Genomic DNA, 22,195 nt, shown 5'->3' with positions numbered 1-22,195 from the left:
TAAAGAGGAGAAAACAGAATACTTCGGCCATATAATTAGAGGACCTAAATACCATCTGCTTCGCTTTATAATACAAGTAAAAGTGGAGGGAACGAGATGGATTGGTCGAAAGAAACTTTCATGGCTGCGTAATATTAGACAATGGTGTGGCTGCACAGTAGAAGAATTATTTCGCGCAGCAGCCGATAGAGATTTCAGAAAATTGTAAACATAATGACGGCCAACGTCTGAATACAGACACGGCACCTAAAGAAGAAGAAGAAGTTAGGTTCAACCGAACTATTTTTGACCCCACAATGTGTGGTATAATTTATGACCAATCTTTTGGGACACCCTGTATAAAGGGGACGAAAAATGTCTGGAAGTGCGTAATTATCAATAGTAATTATTAATTTCACGACCCAAAGGCAAGTGAAATTATGTCAAAGTGTCACGAGGGCAAAAGGAATCGATAATTTTTAAGAGCTCGAGAGTAATTCGGTAAGATTATTTCATGAATATAACTGTCTTTTTAAATCATTTTAACTAACATTTTATTTATATCTTCGTCTAAATATTTGCTTAACCTGTTCATGGAGCTCTCTTTGACAAGTTGTAAAACATTAATTGTCATTAATGTCACTGAATGTTAATTTTTGCGTAGCAATGAAGGGCATCTGATGTAATACGTGACTACGGGAAATTATCAAAAAAAATAGCGGCATTAATATCACAAGAGAGTGAGAATAAATTGACAATTATGCGATAATTTTTCGAAAACTTGTCTTGCCCAATGACAACAAGTTTGAAAAAAGTGGAGCATTATTATTATTATTTTATTTTGTTATTTATTCTTACTGTCGTGAGTGTCGTGTGATATTCGTAAGGTTATTTTTTAACACTTACATATAAAATTCAAGTCTTTGTATAAAAACATTCAGTGACATTGATCCCAATTAATGTGACACACATTTTTCAACTTCTCAAAGTGAACAGCACAGTTTAGCAAATATTTAGACGAAGATATTAATAAAATATTAGTTAAAATTATTTATAAATACAGTTTTATTCATGAAATAATCTTACCGAAGTAAACTCGATCACTTAAATTTGCCGATTTGTGTTCTCGTGACAATTTGACATTAGATGCAGAACTAAAAGTTTACTACGGATATTTTCTTAAATGTGACAGTTGTCAAAACTAGGAACCTGGTTGCAATTAAACAGAAACAATCTACTTAAAAAATTCCCCCTGTAATTTTGTACAGTAGAAGATTACCGCTGTAATAATAATCTGATTGGAGAGAATTAAACACGTAATTAAAAAGCTTACTACACAATTGGAAGTTAAAATCATTAAAAAATAACGACTGTAATTTTTTTTGTAGCTTTCTATTGGTCACAATCTCTATGATTGAAATAATATCTTAAATAGATGAACCAAATTCTAGAATAACCGGGGTACGCCTAATATGCAGATTTTTAAGTTAATGCTTGTAATGTTGCCAGAGTTACCTGTTTTCTGACATTCTCAGTCACTGTAGTTTTTTAGATACCTTTATTCTCTGTACATTGTATCTCTATTGAAATCTATACTTCAATACTAGTTCAATCGTATACAATACTTTCGATTTTATGTTGTCCGGAACATTTTAAACAGATAAAACAAAACTTCCAATTTTATGTAGTCGGGAACATTTTAAACAGATAAAACAAAAGTCCAATAACGTCTAATCGTCTCAATAAATTTTTTGATACAAACTCTGTACAACTAAATTTTAACATAATAATTAAAAGTTTACTACATTGCTAAATTAACATCTAATTGACTCCCAAGTCTATGCCATAAAACAAAAAAAATAACGTCTACCTACTCAACTGTTTGTCAACAGTCAACAATCAATTAATGTCAACTGTAGAATGTGTCTATTTCATTTCTCCGTTTCTATAGAAATTAATATGGTAATCCTGCAATATTTGCTGGATTAGTTCTGTAAATTCTATTTTTGAATCAACTATTTTCAATGGGAAATAAGCCACAATTTTACCAAAAAAATGATTTTATTAACATAAAATCCTTTATAAAAGGTATATTTGTTAAAATCCCTATACAACTTGCTTCCGTACAGTCATGATGTGAACTTGTCAGATAGAGCTCATTGGTACCTCGGGCTAAAAACATTGGATATCTTAATCATCCATGTTATAATTCACATCTTTGTCATATGTTTCGATGACGGATCAATTGTAAAGGGTTTTTACCCTGTTATTTTTACTTTGGTGGCTTGCATGTAGATTCTAAGATTGTACTGATGATGATCGGTCAACCGATCGAAAACTAGTTCTGTCTTTGATGTAGCCCTGTATAGGGATTTTAACAAATATACCTTTTATAAAGGATTTTATGTTTTTGTAATGGTATACAGCCAACTACAGGAAATTTTTCCTCGTGGATTTTATTAACGTTTCGAAGCCCAAATCGGGTTTCGTTGTCAAAATACAAAATACTACTAAAATAAACAAAAATGTTGTTGCTAAGTAAAAACATTCTTCTAATAATTTATTTGATCTGACTCATTTACATTGGCAATTCAGATGTACATATATTATACATATCTATTTTTCAAGTATTCCCAATAAAAAAATAATTTTTAGGTTTGAAATCGGGTGAACGTCTTGCTGAAACCAGATCTCATTAAAATTGGCTCCAATCTTGTTTTTCAGGGTCGATAAAATTTTATTTCTAAGTAAAATTTCATAAAATTATTATGTTACTCCGAAAACTCAAAAACCTTAAAAACTTTGAAAAAAACAAGGTTTTTTGGAAGATTAAAGGTGTATCGCAGATGCTGTAGAACGTATCACCAGGCTCAAATGGAACTGGGCAGGACACATCGCTAGGCTGAAAGACTCAAGATGGACACCAAAACTGATGGAATGGAGACCGAATAAAGATAAGCGCAGTAGAGGAAGGCCGCCTACGCGATGGACAGATGATATCAGGCGGATTAGTAAAAACTGGCAACAATCAGCACAAAACCGTGAATTGTGGAAACAATTGGGGGAGACCTATGTCCAGCAGTGGACGTGAATTGGTTGGATGATGATGATGATGAAAGGTGTTTCGTCCAATTTTTAAATGGCCTAAAGGACTCAGTTAGAACTGGAGGGTTAGATAATAGAACAAGCGATGGATAACACTATTTATTTATGGAAAGCTCGAAACAGAAGTTGAAGATCAAGTTAATAGGGCAAATGGAGCCGAAGCTTGTCTGAATCAAACAAGAGAAGTAAAAATAGCGTTAAAGAAATAAAGGCAGAATTTACAAAACAGTCATCGGACCAATAATGACCTATGCGGCAGAAAAACGACCTGAAACGATAAATTACAGTAGGCACATTGGAAAACCAGATACAGGCATATCTACACAAAAATAAGAAGAAGTTAATATATATTCATAATAACAGATTCTGCACGTAAATTGTCAAAGCAATTTTTTGTGAGAAAAATACCAATATTTTAGTTCCGTGTATTTATATAAAGTTAATGTAAATGAAAAGTAACTTCTTTCAAAACTCGAACCGTACTATTATCCATTCCGAAGCGAAGTTCGCAGGAAAACCGTCGTGTCCTCGGCTGAAGTATAGATCTTGATAGTGCAGGTTTGCACAACAGTCTGTGGCCCGCCAATGAGGATTGAGGTATCCCCACCATAACCAATGAAGCATCTTAAGGTCAACCCTTTACCTAACTGAGGCATTAGAAGGAAAACAGCGTGATATATTTAATAGGACCGCTGGAATATCGTTTCAGGTCTCACATCACATGACGCTACGTTTCTTTATCGTCCTGCTACGCTTCCAGAAGTTTGCAGGAAAATAAATAAATTTTGAAGTTGCCGACGGAAAGAAATTTGCTGGATATTACTATTTGTAAAAATATAATATTAATTGACAGAGCATTTTTAAGTTTTTGACATGTAAAGGCTCACTTTATTAATTAATATTTAAATACAAACGATTCAAAACGGCTTAATAGAAATTAAATATTTAAATGCACAATATAAATCAAAATAGCAATAACATAGAATATAATATGGTTTAGAATAGACACAAGATAAATAATGTGGTTTACTTAAATATACTGGTTGCATTTTATTAATATTAAAGACTAGTGATTTTTCCCGTCGCCATGCGACGGGTGATCTAATCAGTTGCCATATACAGTCACTCTAGTCCATTTTTTCTGCTGGATATAAAATATATTGTTATGCTCTGTATTTTCTCTCTGCTATGAGATTGATCAGCATCTTATTAATTCAATTAATTAATTAATTATTTTAATTGCTACTCATGGAAACAAAACCAAATTTTAATAAAACTTTCAAATGAAAAATATTTTTAGGGCTAATTGATTTTAATGTATCACCTTTAGTTTGTGGCTTCTAGTATTTCTCGTAGGACCAAAACAGGGAAAATAAATATACTCAAAATCATATAAATTTTATAAATATTATTTATTTATATACTATAACATAAATATAAGATTCAAAATGTATGCTAAAACTTTATACTGTTGTCAAAATGTCTTATCTAATAAATTAATCTTTAATTCTACTATCTCCTTTTCCTTTTAACAAATTTTCATTTAAATGATTTGGTAGAGTGTCCTTATTTTTATATAAAAAAACAATATTTAATTTGCCGTTTAAATAGATTATTTATCTCTTCTATAAATTTATGAACGAATAAATTATGCTGTAAAAACTGTTAAATTTACCAAAAAACAAATATGGTATGTAAAATAAAACAACTCTTTCCTATTTACAAATAAACTGACTAACCTTTTTTATCTTCTTTACTTCTTCTCATGGATTGCGTTGTCCTCGGTTCTCCCACACGTGCTTCTCGGATGCTGCTACGCTCTTTCTCTTCCAAACTGTTTCACAAACAAAAAACAGCACTCGCTCGAAATCTCTCCTTTATTTAGTCTCCGACTCGATACAAACAATATCAATCTTTATACTTCCAAGATTTTTTTCTCAGCTCGATATCTTGTGGAAAAGTGATACAAACCGGGTACTCGTTCCAGACAGAAAACTGGAATCTCTTCGGACACGAGGAGATTGTACTTCTCGACTCGATCACGATTTCGTCTCAACAGGAATCTGCTTACACGGCCACCAAATTCACTACTTTACACAAAATTACTATTTTTCGAACTGGACTGCTCCCTTCCAATCTTAATTACACAGTAAATCTTTTTCCTTCATCAATCTGAGACTCAACCACTCTGTTCTCCCTCCATCAATCTCTTCGCCAATCACAAGCATTCTCTCTACACATTACATCCATACTTTCATTTCTTAAGAACAAATAGTGTTGTATACAAATTTTCTGTCTTGTCAAATTTCCAGGAGATATTAAAATTAAATTTTTTCTTAGAGTCTAGAAAAACCCCCTATATTCTAAAATTAAACAAATTGTTTACCGTCGTTTCTTTCTAGGAAACCATTTAGACACATTCTATTGTCTACTCCAACCGCGAGTACATTCACTTTCTAATCCGACCGTATTTTAGTTCATTGTTTAATTTGTATAAGTCCGTTCATAGAATCTTTACCACTAAACATTTTCTCTTTCCACGAAACACTGCTTACGGCTAAATCATATTATTTACAAATTTTGGCTATACACAGGGCGATGAAAATTTACGATCTCGTGGTCTTTGTCATAAAATTAATTCTCTAAATTTTCCCCATAAAAATTATTTAACAATATATTTGACCATATACCAGATCTTTGCCTTTGGCAGATGTTAGAAAACTGGCGAATATATTAAACACTCAGATTCAAAAATGACCGCTTTAAAATGTTTATTTATTGATGGAGAGATTTTGATAATTTTTCTGATAAAAAGAAAAGAAAATATCCCAGAATAGTTAGCTCAAAGAGTCAGAAACTAAAAATTCGAACTAGTTATCCTCTGATGCATTTTATGATGTAAGTATAATGCCATATGCCATATAGAGTGATGAATTGCTCGACAAAGGGATCTATAATTCCATAAACGACCTGTCGTTCATCTTGATAACAATATTTAGCGAATTGTTCCTTTTATACTCACAAAAGGGAATAAAAATAAAATGAAAAGTAAAGATCATTCAGATTTTTTGATTACAGAGTAGGGCGTCTATTATGTGCTTATACGTATTTCGCGTTTAACCTTACCCTCCTCAGAGCACTGTGTAGAGACAATCTAGGTCTCTAAAGAAAAAACTATATAAGTATAAAAACTATATAACTATATAAATATATAAGTTGGAAATGACGTGGGGTAAACTAATAAATAAGATAAAATTCTTGCGTTTAAAATTATTAATTATTTTCAGGCATTGCCCACCATTTAGCAGGTCTTCCAGGTCCTCCTTCGGAATGGGCATTATTAGGAGGAAGGCATCCCTATCCCCATGGTCCGTTTATGGGTCATCATCACCCCCACTTTCCCCACCATATGTTTGCCGCTTTGGACCGTCCAGTTTCTTCTCCAAGGATAGCAAATGGTAATGTACTGTACTTTAATCTTTAATTTATGTACAATTATTTTTAATTTCTTACAGTCATTTAATACTTATTTTATTTAATTTTATTTTACAAATATTTTAATTTATTTATACTAACGTTAAAACATAATTAATTTATGTAAATTATATTTATTACTTGAAACATATACGAGCTTATGTTTTAGATTTTACAATACGAATTTATAACTTAAACTGATTCTTAAGTCCAAATCGTTTCGTTTAAGAGGAAACAGTAGCGATCAACAGGTAGCGAAAACGCGTTCCAAGATTGCGGCTGTAATTTTGAATATTTTTCGAGATATTTGGCAAACGTATTCGTAATATAATAAAGAATGGCGGTACAGAGCCCAATTTGAAAAATATATTAATATGTGAAAATTACTCTGTAATTAAATACAATATTTAAAAAACGAGCCTGTACCGCCATTAAGAAGAACAAAAAAATACACTTTCTTCAAATAAACTTTTTTATCCGATGCCTAGATTTTAGGTCATTTTGGAACTGCTAATGAAATAAAAAATTTTAGTAGTTCCAAAATGACACAAAACTTAGGCATCGGATAAAAAAGTTTATTTGAAGAAAGTGTATTTTTTTGTTCTTCTTAATGGCGGTACAGGCTCGTTTTTTTAATATTGTATTTAATTACAGAGTAATTTCCACATATTAAAATATTTTTCAAATTGGGCTCTGTACCGCCATTCTTTATTGTATTACGAATACGTGTGCCAAATATCTCGAAAAAATATTCAAAATCACAGCCGCAATCTTGGAACGCGTTTTTGCTACCTGTTGATCGCTACTGTTTCCTCTTAATTATACACTTGTTTAATTATTAAAACGCATCTTTGGTCCAGTTAGTCTTGAAAGCAGTTGTAATCACTCAACTGATTGATGTTCTACAATGTTAGTCATGTTCGTAAACGTCACACTGATCAGTTACTGTCATTTGTATTTGACTGTGATTTAAGCATTGTGACTTAAAAATGGCGTTTGTTGTTAACAGTTCGTCCAAATATAATCAGCGTGTGGTCATTCAATTTTAGTGTGCTGAAGATACCTATTGCAAATTCATAAGCGCATGCAAGTAGTGTATGGAAACTAGTGTTTTGTGTATGCAACTGCCAGAATATATTGGTGTGAGAATAGGTCACATGCAAACTGAGTTACAGTAAAACTTCTGCGCAATGGGTTCAAGCCGACAAGCGTGCGTATGGGTTTATTTTTGCAATATCTTATTGAATACAGGCAAAACGGTAGTGACTTTCTTTCTTTAATAATTACTGGCAACGAATGTAGGTGTCATTATTACCTTCCATTATCTTGCCATCAATCTTCTTCTTCTTAAAGTGCTCTCTCCTCAATGGAGATTGGCTACAATTGCAAACTCTTCTCTGTCTTCAGCTGTTCTTATTAGTTCTTCAAAATTTAGCCCTGTTCATTGTCAGATGATTCTGAGTCACGATAGTTTTTTCCTTCATATCATCCATCAATCAACGTCAAGATAAGCTCTCACATGGAGTAGTCATTCTTCTGCCCAACAATGCTCGGTCTCAAAGTTGTGTAAGAAAATCTACAGCGAAAGAGATGGAGGATATACGAGCATCTATCCTATAGTCCAGACTTATCGCTTTGTGATTTTCACATCTTTGGGCCATTGAAAACGGCGTTAAAGGAAATCGTTTTCCGTCGGACGAAGAAGTACTAAATTCTGTAAAAGAATTCTTATACAAATAGCCACATGAATCGGTTGGTAAAAAATGGATATATTATATGCGTTCATTTTAGTGGTCATTATTTGTAGATATCTTCTTTTTCTTCTTCTTCTTTAATTACTGTGCTCAAATTTTAGGCGTGGGTAGCTTCCATAACAATTTGCCGATATCGTTCTCGATCTTGTGCGGCATGTAACAATTGATCTGCTGATAAGCCAGTCCATTGACGAAGGTTTCGGAGCCATGAATATTTCTTTCGACCAATTCCTCTTTTTCCGTCGATCTTTCCATTGAGTATTAACTCCAGCATCCTGTATCTGCTACCTCTCATTATATGCCCCAGATATTCAAGTTTTCTCTTTTTTATCATCTTCATTAAATCACCTTCGCCTTGACCTACTCTGTTTAAGACTTCTCTGTTTGAAATGCGTTGAACCCAAGATATTCTGAGCATTCTACGATATGACCACATCTCAAAGGCTTCTAGTTTGTTCATCATGTTAACCTTGATAATCCAGGTTTCACATCCATATAGTAATACAGGATATACATAACATTTTAGGAACTTGATTCTTGGTTGTAAATTTAGCTGAGAATTGCACAGAATAAGTCTAAATTTCATAAGTGCCCCTCTTGAAATTTCCATACGAGATTTAATTTCTTCATACGGATTTAGCGTCTCGCTTATCCAACATCCTAGGTGTTTAAAATGGCTAAAAACTTTTATTATCGTTTTATTACTGACAATTAGTTGCATAGGGCCAACGTCTTGTCTACTAACCACAAGTAATTTAGTCTTTGTTGTATTTATGCTAAGTCAGTTATTAGAGCATTCTGTAGTGACTCGATCTGTAAGAAATTGAAGATCTTCGATACTTTCAACCATGATCGCGGTGTCATCTGCATATCTGATATTATTAATAGTTTTTCCCCCGATTCAAACTCCACATTGCCCTTCCAAGTATTTGTTAAAAATTATTTCTGAGTAAATGTTAGTATTTGTAGATATATTTGCCAATAAATTTTTATGGATTAAAGATGAGTTTTAATTGAACACGCCTCGTATTTTATGACAGTGCAGTCACTGGAGGTGGATATGAGCTATTACCTCCGATTTCGTTGAACCTCCATATATTTGCATGAAAATTGGTGAGTGGTTAAAGGATATCTCAAGAAACAAAGGTGACATGGTGCCAACTTGCGCTTTTACCCTGGGGGTGCATGTCACCCCTTCTCGGGGGTGAAAATTATTTTATTAAAAATAATACCATAAATCGATAGAGGGACAAATTCTAAGCAAATTTTGTTATATAAAGTTATTAAAATAAATCAAAACTTTTTGAGTTATTGAAGATCAAAGATTTTAATTTTTCTTGAGAAAAATGCATGTTTTTAATCGATTTTTCGTCAATAACTCAAAAACTATAAGTTTTTGAAAAAAAGTTAATATTACCAAAATTGAAGCTAATAAAAAATGAAATAAATCCCTTACTAGAAAAACCTTTTAGTGTTAATTGAAAGTGAGTTATAGGTAATTGAATATATTTTTTTTTTCGGCGAGTAAAAAATCTAAGTGTTCAAGCTGAAATAACGGGAAAATGATGCATTTTATAACATAAACTTATTTAACATTGGTCAAATTACTTAAAATTATCTATTGAATGAGCCCCCGAGCATGTTCATAGCATTAAAATTTATGCACCAAAACTTTTTCAAAATTTATTTTTTAAGAATTTTTCCAAAAAATGTTATTGTTTTTTTTTAATAACTCCGTTTATTTTTAAGATATCGGGTATATCTAAAAACCGTTTGGAAGTTATTTACATGGGCTATTTAACCACGTTGAATTTAATCTTTTAGACCCTCACTTTTTTAAAAATAAAAGGTTAAATGTCCCCGGTTGCATGGTTTTCACAGCAAAATTTAGGACTTAAACGTTTCTATCTCGGTTATTTATTACCCTATGGAAATAGTAAAACAGGTAAAATATTTGACATGGAATAAACTAATATTTGGGTATTTATCATTTTTTACGTATATTGAGTATTTTTGGAGTTTTTATCAAAAGAATATGAAAATTACAAATAATTTTAAAAATTATGATTTTTTTAAATTACATCTTTTTTTTTCAAAAATATGCATTCTAAACCGGTCAAAATTATTAAAATCATTACTTATGCTTATATAAAGAAGTCATTGTAAGGATTATTATAAATTTTAATTTTTGTGGAAATGGCGTATGTTTTATTTCTCACTTTTTCCTAAAAAATTCGAAAGGGTTCTTTTATTTTCATCATAACTTGCTTAATTTTGACGCTATTAACTTGTTCTGAAGCTCATGTGATAGGTATTTCGAAGTACATGAATAAATAATTAGCAGGTATATTTTATATATTGCATCTTTTTCCCGTTATTTAAGCTTGAATACTTAGATTTGAGTACTCGTCGAAAAAAACACACATTCAATTGCCAATAACTCACTTTGAACTAACATTAGTTTAGTTTTTTAAGTGAGGAATGTATTCAGTTTTTTATTATCATCAATTTCAGTAATAATAACTATTTTGTAGAAGCTTATAGTTTTTGAGTTATACGTGAAAAACCGATTTAAAACATGCATTTTTTTTACGAAAAAATAAAATCTTTGGTCTTTAATAACTCAAAAAGTGTTGATTTATATTATTAACTTGATATAATAAATTTTGCTTATAATTTGTTCCTCTTTCGATTTATTGTATTATTTTTAATAAAATAATTTTCACCCCCGAGAAGGGGTGGCATCCACCCCCAGGGTAAAAGCGCAAGTTGGCATTATGTCATCTTTGTTCCTTGAGATATCCTCTAATTACTCACCAATTTTCATGAAAATCGATGGAGGTTCAACGAAATCGGAGGTGAAAACCTTCAGTGACTCCACTAACTCTCTCAATAGTAAATGGAGTTTAATACAAATATTTTTCAAACTTGCAGAACCATCTTCAACATCGTTGGGCCCTATATCGATAAACTGCAGCAGCGCACACAGTACAACGTCACCGAAAACCTCGCCGAACACCCAAGTAGGCCTTCTCACGACAGCGAGAGAGCCGCAATCACCTCAAGAAGACGACATATCCGTAACTGCTTCCCCCAATCCATCTCCGCCGCCACAAACTACGTTTCCTGGTATACCTACTCCACAAATTCAAAACAACCAGTTGTTCAACAATGCTTTGGCTGCCAGTCTATTTTTGAATACTCCATTGATTCCACCTCCAGGTTTGTATCATTACAATTTCATATATTTATTGATACTCACAACAGGCCGTTAAGACCTATGGTAGGGGAGCCCAAGCGGGGATTTTTGCAGTTACTCGAGCGCGTCAGATTATTACATGGGGAGAAACCTTGTACCCTGAAAATGTATCTTTACTATATATTGGCTCTTAATGCAGGGGACTTCGTTAAGGGGGGGGCCGAAAAAAAATATATCCTTAGAAAATCTCGAAATCGTCAGATTAAGCTAAGGTAAGTCAAGTACATGCAAAACAGTGTCTATTTCAAAAATCTGACGATTTGAGCGGGGCGTAAGGAGATGGGTGAGTCCCAAAGTTTCACAAGAAAAAAGCGAATATTTCGCGAAATGAATGACAGATCGGAAAACTAAAAAATACGTGCTCAATATTTTTCAAAAATCTATCGAATGATACTAAACACGACTTCCCATGGAGGGGGGGGGGGGTAAATTTAAAGTTTTAAATACGAATCCCGCGATATTTCGCGAACTGAACATCAAATCGAAAAACTGAAAAATACACTTAATCATTATATTTGAAAAATCTATCGAATGGCACCAAACATGACCCCACCCGGAGGTGAGATGGGGGGTTACTTGAAAATCTTAAATGGGAACCTCCATTTTTTATCATCATGTAATTTTTGTGTGTAATCACCCTCTCATGTACTTTCTGTGTGTAAACCTTAAATATAAGAAAATAACCTAGATTTTTTTATTTACAGGCCAGTGGTTTTATTCGCAGCTGTATCCGCACGATTGGAGTTGGATGAATTTTAGAAACAACCAGCTGATGTCCAGGATATCTTCTCAAGAAGACTCCTTCCAAAACCCAGACAGTTCTAGTGAGAAACTAGACGTAACAGAGATAGAAGACGAAACGGAAGACAAAGACATTAAAGAACCTATAAAAGAGTTTTCGAACGATATCGATAGTGACCTAAGTAAAAACGGCAACAAAGACGCGTCTAAAGAGATTAAACTGTGTGAAGGTGTCAACTTGAGTGGAAAAGTTCGGAAAGCATCAGTTACTTTGGTGAAACATAAAGACGAAGTGAGTTCTAGTAATAGGGATAATACTAAGTGTTCTAAGGAAAATAATAGGCATGTATGGAGACCGTATTAATATGAATATACATAGTGTTGTTGTACATAGTTTATTTTTAACAAAATTTGTTATCTTGATATTTAGTTTGTTATATTAATAAAAGAAAAATCCTTGTTTGGGAAAACTTGGTCCGTGAACTAACTTTGGTAAATATTCTAGAATTTCTTAATCAAACACATTGCTTATATACATGGTGGCTCATCCTATATGAGTTGTTCTCTTCTCTGTACGGAAAACGATTTAATATTCAAAGTTTTTGAAGCAAAGCTTCTATACTGGCGTTGTATTAATTTTTCTCTATAGTAAAATACTGAGGCGATCGTCACGAAAGTATCATGATGAAATAGTTGGAAGAGCTCATTTACGAAACGAGGGGAGTCCATTATACCACATGTAAACTTTTTAAATTTCATTACAATTTGTAACAACGATATTAACTAACGGTTTTATGTACTTTCGAATGTACAAAATAATTGTTTTAAATAAATAAATAAACATTGTTTGTCATTGATGATAAAAATGGAAAATAATAAAAAAATGATAAAATTACTTTATTTAATTTTAAAAATATTATTTAAAATTTAGAAACACAGAAAACGTGGTATGAAGCTTTACTTTTTTTTCAGAGGAATATACAGGGCAAATTTGTGATTGGGTCTTAATAAAAGACTATTCAATCGTTACTTGATTGATGTTTATTTTATTTAATAATAAAACACCGAACTTTGTTTTCTATACTTCCACACAATTTGTTATAAATTAACCTGATTTTCTGTTATTGAAAGACCATATGTGTTCGGCTATACATTTGTTTAAGGTCCTACCAGTTTGACCGATGTAAGTTTTTGAGCAGTCGCCACATACAATTTTGTATACCCCAGAGTGTACGTGCTTTTTCTTTTGGCTCTTGTTATTCTTAATATATTTTCCTAGGTTGTTTGATCTAATCGTTATTCCTTTATTTTTTTATCTGTTTGGCTATTTTAGTTGATATTTTGCCTGTATATGGAATCGAGAAGAAGGTAGTGGGATTTTTGTCTGATGGTAGAGAGACTAATTTCAGGGTTTTCTTATGCCAAAAGCTCTGCTAAATAGGACAAATAATCGTTATTCCTTTATTTTTTTATCTGTTTGGCTATTTTAGTTGATATTTTGCCTGTATATGGAATCGAGAAGAAGGTAGTGGGATTTTTGTCTGATGGTAGAGAGACTAATTTCAGGGTTTTCTTATGCCAAAAGCTCTGCTAAATAGGACAAATAATATTTTATTAATGCTTGAAATCAAATTTGTCACCCATTCGTAAATTTGTACATATTTATTTATTTAATTTTTTCAATCTTACATTTAAAACAATTAAAATAAATCAAAACATCCTGTATTTAGTTATATTTACTTACAGGGAACCCTAATAGAAGTATAGTTTACTGTTTAAACTTCTTCTTCTTTTTCTTTCCATAGTCGGTTCGCTAAACTCAGACACAACTGGCTATTGATTTTAGTAAGTAATTTTGCCAATTTGGTAAAATTGGCAAAAAAATAACTACTAAATAGTTAATAACTACTAAATAGTTAACAATTTTGCCAATTTTGACAAAATTGGCAAAAAAAAAATTGCCTACTAAAATCACTAGCCAGTTTTGTCTGAGTTTAGCGATCCGACTATATCATGATTGATCATGCTAGTACTTTACTGTCTGTTCATAGTGTTCATTGCCATCAGGTCTTCTCTAACGCTGAGGTCCAGCATTCTTGCCATTGTTTTGGTGGTCTACCCTTTGGTCTTTTGTTTTGCCAATTGTTTAAGCCAAATTCCAAAATGTCATCAAATATAGGGTGTTCCATAAGAAAAAAATATATGTAACTTTCATATATCACTATTTTTTGGAGCATCCGGTATAATTCGTATTATTTTTAAATTACAGTATTAATAGCCCTATATATTTCTATTAAGAAAAAACTTTGAATATTAATGAACCAGGTAATGTTTATATATCTATAAGTTGACAAAAAATACAATACTAACAGAAGTAATTGGAATGAGGACTGATGCAAGGAAAACTGAACAAGCCCTAAAAGAATTAAAATAAAACGATACCATCCATAGTAGCGAAAAGTAGACGGGAACGAGTTAAGAAACAAGGACATAAGGGAACATTGGAATATTCAAGACATATTCATGATATAATAGTCAAAATTTCAAGACGTGGTAGGCCAGTCGAATGGAGAGTAGTATAAAACCTCCAAAAGGATGGTCAAATAGCTGGTCATCGGAATTGCAAATATTATCAAACATATACTAGGAAACACAGATCATGATTCTTACGTAAGAAGAAGAAGAAAAAAACTACATAACAGACATGCCAAAGAAACTAATGAAATAATAAAGGAGTTCAGAAAATAACCTAAATAAACAATTCAGTTTTTCCTTATCATCAAAAGCAAGAGGATTACTACTAAAAAAATTGCCCTTTAGATTTCGATGCTTTATCGAAACTTTCCATAATATTTGTTTGTAATATTTAATAATAATAAACAATGGAATACCTACATATTTTTCAAAATGTTATAGTTTATTTCCAGGTTTTTCATTATATGTATATAATTTTTTCGATATTATTTCATGTAGAATACTTTATGTTGATCAATAAAATCCTGATTGTTGCAATTGTTTTTCATTTTTTTCCTAGTTCGTGGTAGTATAAGAAACAATGGAGTAGACGTTTGCCAAAAGACGATATATGTCCACTTTAGATATTTTTCAAAAGAGCAAATTCAAATGTCCACGATGTCCGTAAAATCAAAGGTTTAGAAATATCATATTTGGTTTTGAGTTTAATGTTTATACAGCTATTTAATTAAGTTGACATATAAGAAAAAACTGTAATTTTGTGGCCGACGTGGAAATTTGAATTTGCTGTCCTGAAAAGTACCAAAAATGGACATATCTGCTTTTGGCAAATGACCACTGAATTATTCAGAATATCTTCAGCAAAATAAAGCAGTAAATTTTTAGATATAATCACAGATTGTGCTATATTGACATTTTCATCTGCTTACATAATAAAAAGAGACCAATGCAACAGTATAGTTATTATAATAAATACTGTTTAAAATATACTACTTGAAAACACACTAAAAGCGACGAGTCTTTTTAAATTGATCTAGCATCAAAACCGAAAGATATGCAAGAAAAATAACAAATAAAAAACCCACAAGGAAAAACTTCCTGTAGTTGGCTGTATACCATTAATTTACTTTAGTAAGTGAATATTAAGTGAAATTTAATAAAAAATTTTCTTCTTGGTAAAAGGTATATTAGTTTAAAAAGCCTTAAAGGGCTACAAACATATAAACAAAACGTTTTCGCTCTATAACAAGAGCATCATCAGTGTTACAAGAACATGGTGAGCCAACCTAAAAATACAAAGGTCAAAGCCTTTCAAAAAACAGACAAAAGTCTTATATAAAAATAACATCGCAAAATCCAAAGGATGGATTAAATTCCTAAGGATAAGGCCCTATGGCAACATATGACTCCCACACGTTGTAAGTGGGTCAAAAAGTAACTAGGTCATTCTGTTATAAGAGGTGGCAGTGGATTTTGCGATGTTATCTTTTATATAAGACTTTTGTCTGTTTTTTGAAAGGCTTTGACCTTTGTATTTTTTGGTTGGCTCACCATGTTCTTGTAACACTGATGATGCTCTTGTTATAGAGCGAAAATGTTTTTGGTTCGTCCACATAAGTAGGAATAACAATTTTTAATTTTCTTGTTTTTGTAAAGAATATTTTAATTCATTTTCTTTTCAATATTATGGGACACCCCGTATATACGAGTAGGCCAATACCTAATTCAGTGAGTATGTATTAATTTTTATCATTATTTTCAAGTAAAAACCTTAAAGTTTTTTGTATGTAATTACCTGCCTACTCGCCTCATTTTAAAAAGACAATTCGCCAACCAACTCTCTTGGTTAACAGTCACTTACAATCATTCCGAAAAGTGTATAGAAACTCAATATAGTCCTCGCGAGTGATTTATACTTTATACTACTCAGCAATAGCAGTACGAAAAATAGCAGGCCTGCTCCAGCTTGTGCAACGAGAAATGACAAGGTAGGAAATATTTTTATTACAATTTACTTTAAGGTCTGGTTTTTTTACTGTTATTTTTTTTATTCTATTTTAAATTCACCCTATGCTAAACAGTCCACTAATAAAGCTCACTGAGTTAGTAATCTCCTCCAAGATGATTTATTGATCCGTTACGAGCCTGATAGATCCATTTTCTATATTTTTTTCTTGCATTTTTCATTTTTCTAAGAGGGTAATATAGTCGGGGAAAGTTTCTTTTAAACCTGAATTGTTTGATTTTATTGTCATACTTTGCTAATTTACAAAGATCAGAATCAAATTCAGGTTATTTAACCGCATTTCCTTTGACTTTATTTTTTTGTTATTCTTTAACATAAGGCGATAAAATATTCTTTACAAAATTAAAATCACGTATCAATTAGTAAATTGGTTTTTTGTTTGTGCCGATCGTTAGTGGTACCTATACCTCAGTTAATGTTGTTTTTTAAGTAAAAAAGGAACACATTAATGTAAAAGTAATTATTATTAAATTGTCAACGTCGGCCAATAGACAAATTTTGTTATAATAATTATTATACAGGTTGACTCTATTATAGATGAAACTGTGTGTTTATTTTACACAGTAATTTTTATTTAAAGGGTTTATGTTTTATAATTATTTTTTGTCTATAAATATTCAAATAGCAGAGGACATAGTTTTCTATTTTATTAGCACAAAGTTCGGTTGTATTTTATTAATTTTCGTGTGGTGAACCTATTTTATTTCCTAACGCTAATTTCATATTTTTCTAAATTTATTATTTCTACATTTAAATTTACAAAATGGCAGATAAAATTAAAAAATATCAATCTTTAAGACAAGTTGAAGTGCAACAAATGACTGAAATTCATGCTGTTGCTTTAAAGGTAGCTGCTGACGATAAGAATTTTTACCCGGTTTTGGAAGTTATGTATGAAGGATTGGAAAAAATTCGTGACAATTTTTATGATCTTCATAATAAAATAATTATGTTAGTTTCTGAGCAAGATAATGAGGACGCGCTATTTAAAGTCGAAGATGGTTGCCGTAGTAATTTTGACAAATTATATTATAAAATTAAATTAACATACGTGCAAGCCTTTAGAAAATCTTCAACATCAAGTCAGCAAACTACATCAACTTCACAGTCTCAAAATCCTTTATCTATAAATTATTTTAATTTACCGAAACCGGAATTGCCATCTTTCAGTGGAAAAATAACTGAATTTAGAAGTTTTATAGATCAGTTTGATGCTCGCGTTCATACTCTTACTTACTTACAACCAATTGACAAATTTAATTTGTTACTATCGTGTTTAAAGGGTGCAGCGCGCGATGCTGTGGATCATATTGACATCACAGCAAACAATTATCCAATTGCCTATGATCTGCTTTGTGAAAGGTTTAATAATGTTAGGGTAATCGCTGCCAATTTATGGAATAACCTTGAAAGTTCACCACAACTGACTTCAGAAGATCCAAAAGAACTACGCAAGTTGTTAGATACATTTTCGAAAAATGTGGCATCTCTAAATAAGCTAGGACTACCCACAGTACATTGGGATTTTATACTTGTTCAAATGATTTTAAAACGATTAACTGTTTCTTTAGTAACACGTTTTGAGCTTTTTCATAATAATTCAACCATCCCAAGCTATAAAAAACTGATTGATTTTTTAAATCAAAGTTGTCTCGCTTTAGATAATATTGATTTTCACACTAAACCAAAATCTAACTTTTCTAAAAAACCTAATTCTTCCAAATCTACATCATTGCTTGCTCAAACAGAACCTGAACCAAAATGTTCTATCTGTAAAACTAATGATACCCATGCCATTTATAAATGCTCCGTTTTTTTGGCAAAATCTCCTGTAGATCGATTTCAATTAATAAAAAAGAACAAGATGTGTATTAACTGTCTTGGATCACATCGTTCTAGCCTATGCAAATCTACATGGACTTGTCACTCGTGCCATAAAAAACATCATACACTCCTTTGCTTCTCCTCTTCTAAGAAAGAAGAGAATGTTCAAGATTCGGCGGCATCCACTTTAAATTCAACGACTGGATCATCCGTTTCTGTGTGTTTTTCTTCCGCTGATAAAAGTACTTTGCTTTCCACTGCATGTATTGAGGTGCTTGATTGTCACGGTAACTACCAACCTGTTAGGTGTCTGTTAGATTCGGGAAGCATGACGTCCTTCATCTGTCAAAAGACCCTTAGGCGTTTAGGTTTACGTCCCATGAAAACTTCAGCTAACATCCAAGGATTAGGTTCTATGCAGTCGACCACTAATTTAGGTGGGGTTACCATTTCTTTTAAACCAGTACGTAAATCTTCTCCTATTTTGACAACCGATGCGTTAGTCTTGACAAAAATATGTGAGGATCAGCCTTTATGTAATTTAGAAGTTAATACTTGGCCCCATATTGCTAATTTAAAGTTAGCAGATGATAACTTCTTTCGTAGAGGATCCATCGACATTCTTTTAGGAGCTGATGTATTCTCTACAATTCTTTTGGATGGACGTATTTACGGCAATCAAGATCAACCTGATGCAATTAATACTATATTTGGCTATGTGCTTATGGGAAAAGTAAATATTTCAAAGGCACCTACTCTTACTTCTTTATTTTGCCAAGTTGAAGATACGGTTTCTTTGGATCAGCAAATAAAGAAATTCTGGGAATTAGAAGCAGTCCCTGAAGTTTTTTGCTTAGCTCCTGATGACGCTAAAGTGGAAAATATGTTTATGAATACTTATAAGCGTGAACAATCAGGACGCTTTGTAGTAGATCTACCTTTTAAGGAAGAAAATCCTGTCTTTCCTAATATTAGATCACTTGCTCTTAGTAGGTTTTATTCATTAGAAAGAAGGCTTCAAAAATCTCCTGAACTTTATGACCAATACCGCACCTTTATGAAGGAATTTGTTGAGCTCGGTCACATGGAACCTGTCCCATTGAATAACTTCGATTCACCTTATGTTTACTATTTATCGCATCATTGTGTTTTAAGACCTGAAAGTCTAACAAGTAAATTAAGGGTCGTTTTTAATGGTTCCGGGCATCTTCCAAATCAACCCTCACTCAATGACAAATTATTCACTGGTCCTAAGCTTCAGACTGACATCTGTACAATTTTGATTAATTTTCGATTGCATGGTTATGTAATTACGGCCGATATTTCTAAAATGTATAGGCAAATTTTAATTAATCCTACTCAAACAGATTATCAAAGAGTACTTTGGCGTTCTAATAATTCTGAACCTGTTCGAGATCTTCGTATCAACAGAGTTGTTTATGGTCTCTCTTGTTCTCCTTATCTTGCTATTAGATGTCTACATCAGTTGGCTAATGATGACGGGGATTCGTTTCCTCTAGCAGCCGAGGCACTTAAAACTGGAACCTACGTTGATGATATCATTTCTTCCTGTCCTAGTTTCGAAAATGCCTTAGCACTAAGAGACGAACTTATTGCCTTACTTGCCAAAGGAGGTTTTGAGTTGAAAAAATGGTCCAGTAATGTACCCGATTTATTGAAAGGATTAGCTGTATCAGATTTAGCAATAAAACCTCTTACATTTAATGATGATATTTCGTCCAAAACACTTAAAGTATTAGGGTTGGAATGGGACGCTTCTTCGGATACATTTGCTTTTAAAGTTCAAGTTTTAGACTCTTCTTGTACAAAACGTCATCTTTTGTCCAATTTAGCAAAAATATTTGATCCTCTTGGATTTTTATCTCCAATAACATTTCTAATTAAACACCTTATTCAAAGAATATGGACTCAAAAGATTGGTTGGGATGATGCTCCATCAAAAGAAATTATCCGTTTGTGGAAAAAATACATTGATGATGTAGCATATTTGAGTAAATTAAATTTACCTCGTCGTTTATTAATTGACGATATTTTACGCTTAGAAGTTCACTGTTTTGGTGACGCTAGCGAGAAAGGTTACTGCGCTGTCTTGTACTTTCGATGCTTATCACCTTCAGGCCAACCTTTTGTTTCTTTTGTTATAGCTAAATCTAAGGTCGCACCCATTAATAAGGGACTTACTATTCCCAGATTAGAATTGTCTGCTGCGGTTTTAGTGGCTCGACTAGTCTCCTTTGTTTCTTCTGTTATTAAAGATAAAGTAGAAATCAAGGAAATATACTGTTATTCTGATTCTGCTGTTACATTACGTTGGTTACAATCTTCCCCTCATCAGTGGAAAACTTTTGTGAGCAATAGAGTAGCTTATGTGCAGGAACGAGTAACTTCTTCATGTTGGCACTATGTTCCTTCTGAAGAAAATCCTGCTGACATTGGTTCAAGGGGTTGCTTACCCTCTGAGTTAATTAACTGTTCCAAATGGTGGGCGGGGCCAACCTTCTTACAATCTGATCCGCTAACGTTCTTTGAACTTAATTCAAAGGAGTCTACTAATGTAAATTTGGAAGTGCGGACTGTCGCATTGATTGCTGAAATTCCCAATAATTTTTTAGATATTTTATTGGATCGTCATTCGTCTTTAAATAGGTGTGTTCGATGTTTGTGTTACATTATTCGTTTTTTCCATTATGTAACCAAAAACCGATATGGTAATCTGGAAATAGGTTGTTTAAGTTTATTGGAGCAACATAACTCCTTACTGGTTTTTGTTAAACGAACACAGCAGATCTTTTTTAATACTTTAATAAATTTTATCCAAGATAAACAGCTGCTTCCAAAAAATTTAAGAAAGCTTTCACCTTTTATCGATGCAAAGGGAATTCTACGTGTAGGTAGTCGCCTAGCTAATGCGCCCATTTCGTATGATCGCAAATTTCCGGCATTACTTCCTAACAGTTGTAAATTAACTGATATGATTATTGAATCTACTCATCTGCAATATCTACACGCCGGGCTTCAAACTGTTCAATACCTAATTTCTCAGCGTTTTTGGATTATATCTTCCAAACGAGCCATTCGTAGAGTACTGTCTAAATGTGTTAAATGTTTTAAGGTGAATCCTTTGTCCCCAGTTCCGTTAATGGGAAATCTACCGCTAGCTCGAATATCTCAACTAAAACCTTTCAGTAATGTTGGAGTTGATTTTGCGGGCCCTTTTCCTATAAGAGCTTCCAAACTTCGAAAGTCTCAAACTCTTAAAGCGTATTTGTCGCTTTTTATTTGTTTCTCAACAAAAGCTCTTCATTTAGAGCTCGTATCTGATTTATCCACTGACGCGTTTTTAGCTGCGTTTAAGCGATTTGTCAGTCGTAGAGGCCGATGTCAACATGTTTATAGTGACAATGGCACTAACTTTGTTGGAGCCAGAGCAGAACTTAACAGATTGGCATCACAAGCTGCTTCTCATGAATCTATTCAATGGCATCTCATTCCCCCTTCTTCTCCACACTTTGGAGGTTTATGGGAATCTAATATTAA

General features: G+C 32.6%; 1 protein-coding gene across 1 annotated transcript in view; it reads left to right on the top strand.

The window, feature by feature from the left end:
- Positions 1-15,324, top strand: part of LOC114339748 (runt-related transcription factor 1-like) — a 132,118-nt gene extending 116,794 nt beyond the window's left edge. The window contains exons 4-6 of the mRNA XM_050655896.1: positions 6,372-6,542; positions 11,247-11,534; positions 12,276-15,324. Of these exons, the coding sequence (XP_050511853.1) occupies positions 6,372-6,542; positions 11,247-11,534; positions 12,276-12,676 (860 nt within the window). The 3' untranslated portion in view covers positions 12,677-15,324. The remainder of the gene's footprint in view (positions 1-6,371; positions 6,543-11,246; positions 11,535-12,275) is intronic.
- The last annotated feature ends 6,871 nt before the right edge of the window (positions 15,325-22,195 follow it).

The sequence above is a fragment of the Diabrotica virgifera genome, chromosome 7, assembly GCF_917563875.1.
Source record: "Diabrotica virgifera virgifera chromosome 7, PGI_DIABVI_V3a".
Lineage (NCBI taxonomy): Eukaryota > Metazoa > Arthropoda > Insecta > Coleoptera > Chrysomelidae > Diabrotica > Diabrotica virgifera.
The sequence above is the reverse complement of the archived record's forward strand: the minus strand, read 5'-3'. Positions and strand labels throughout refer to the sequence as shown.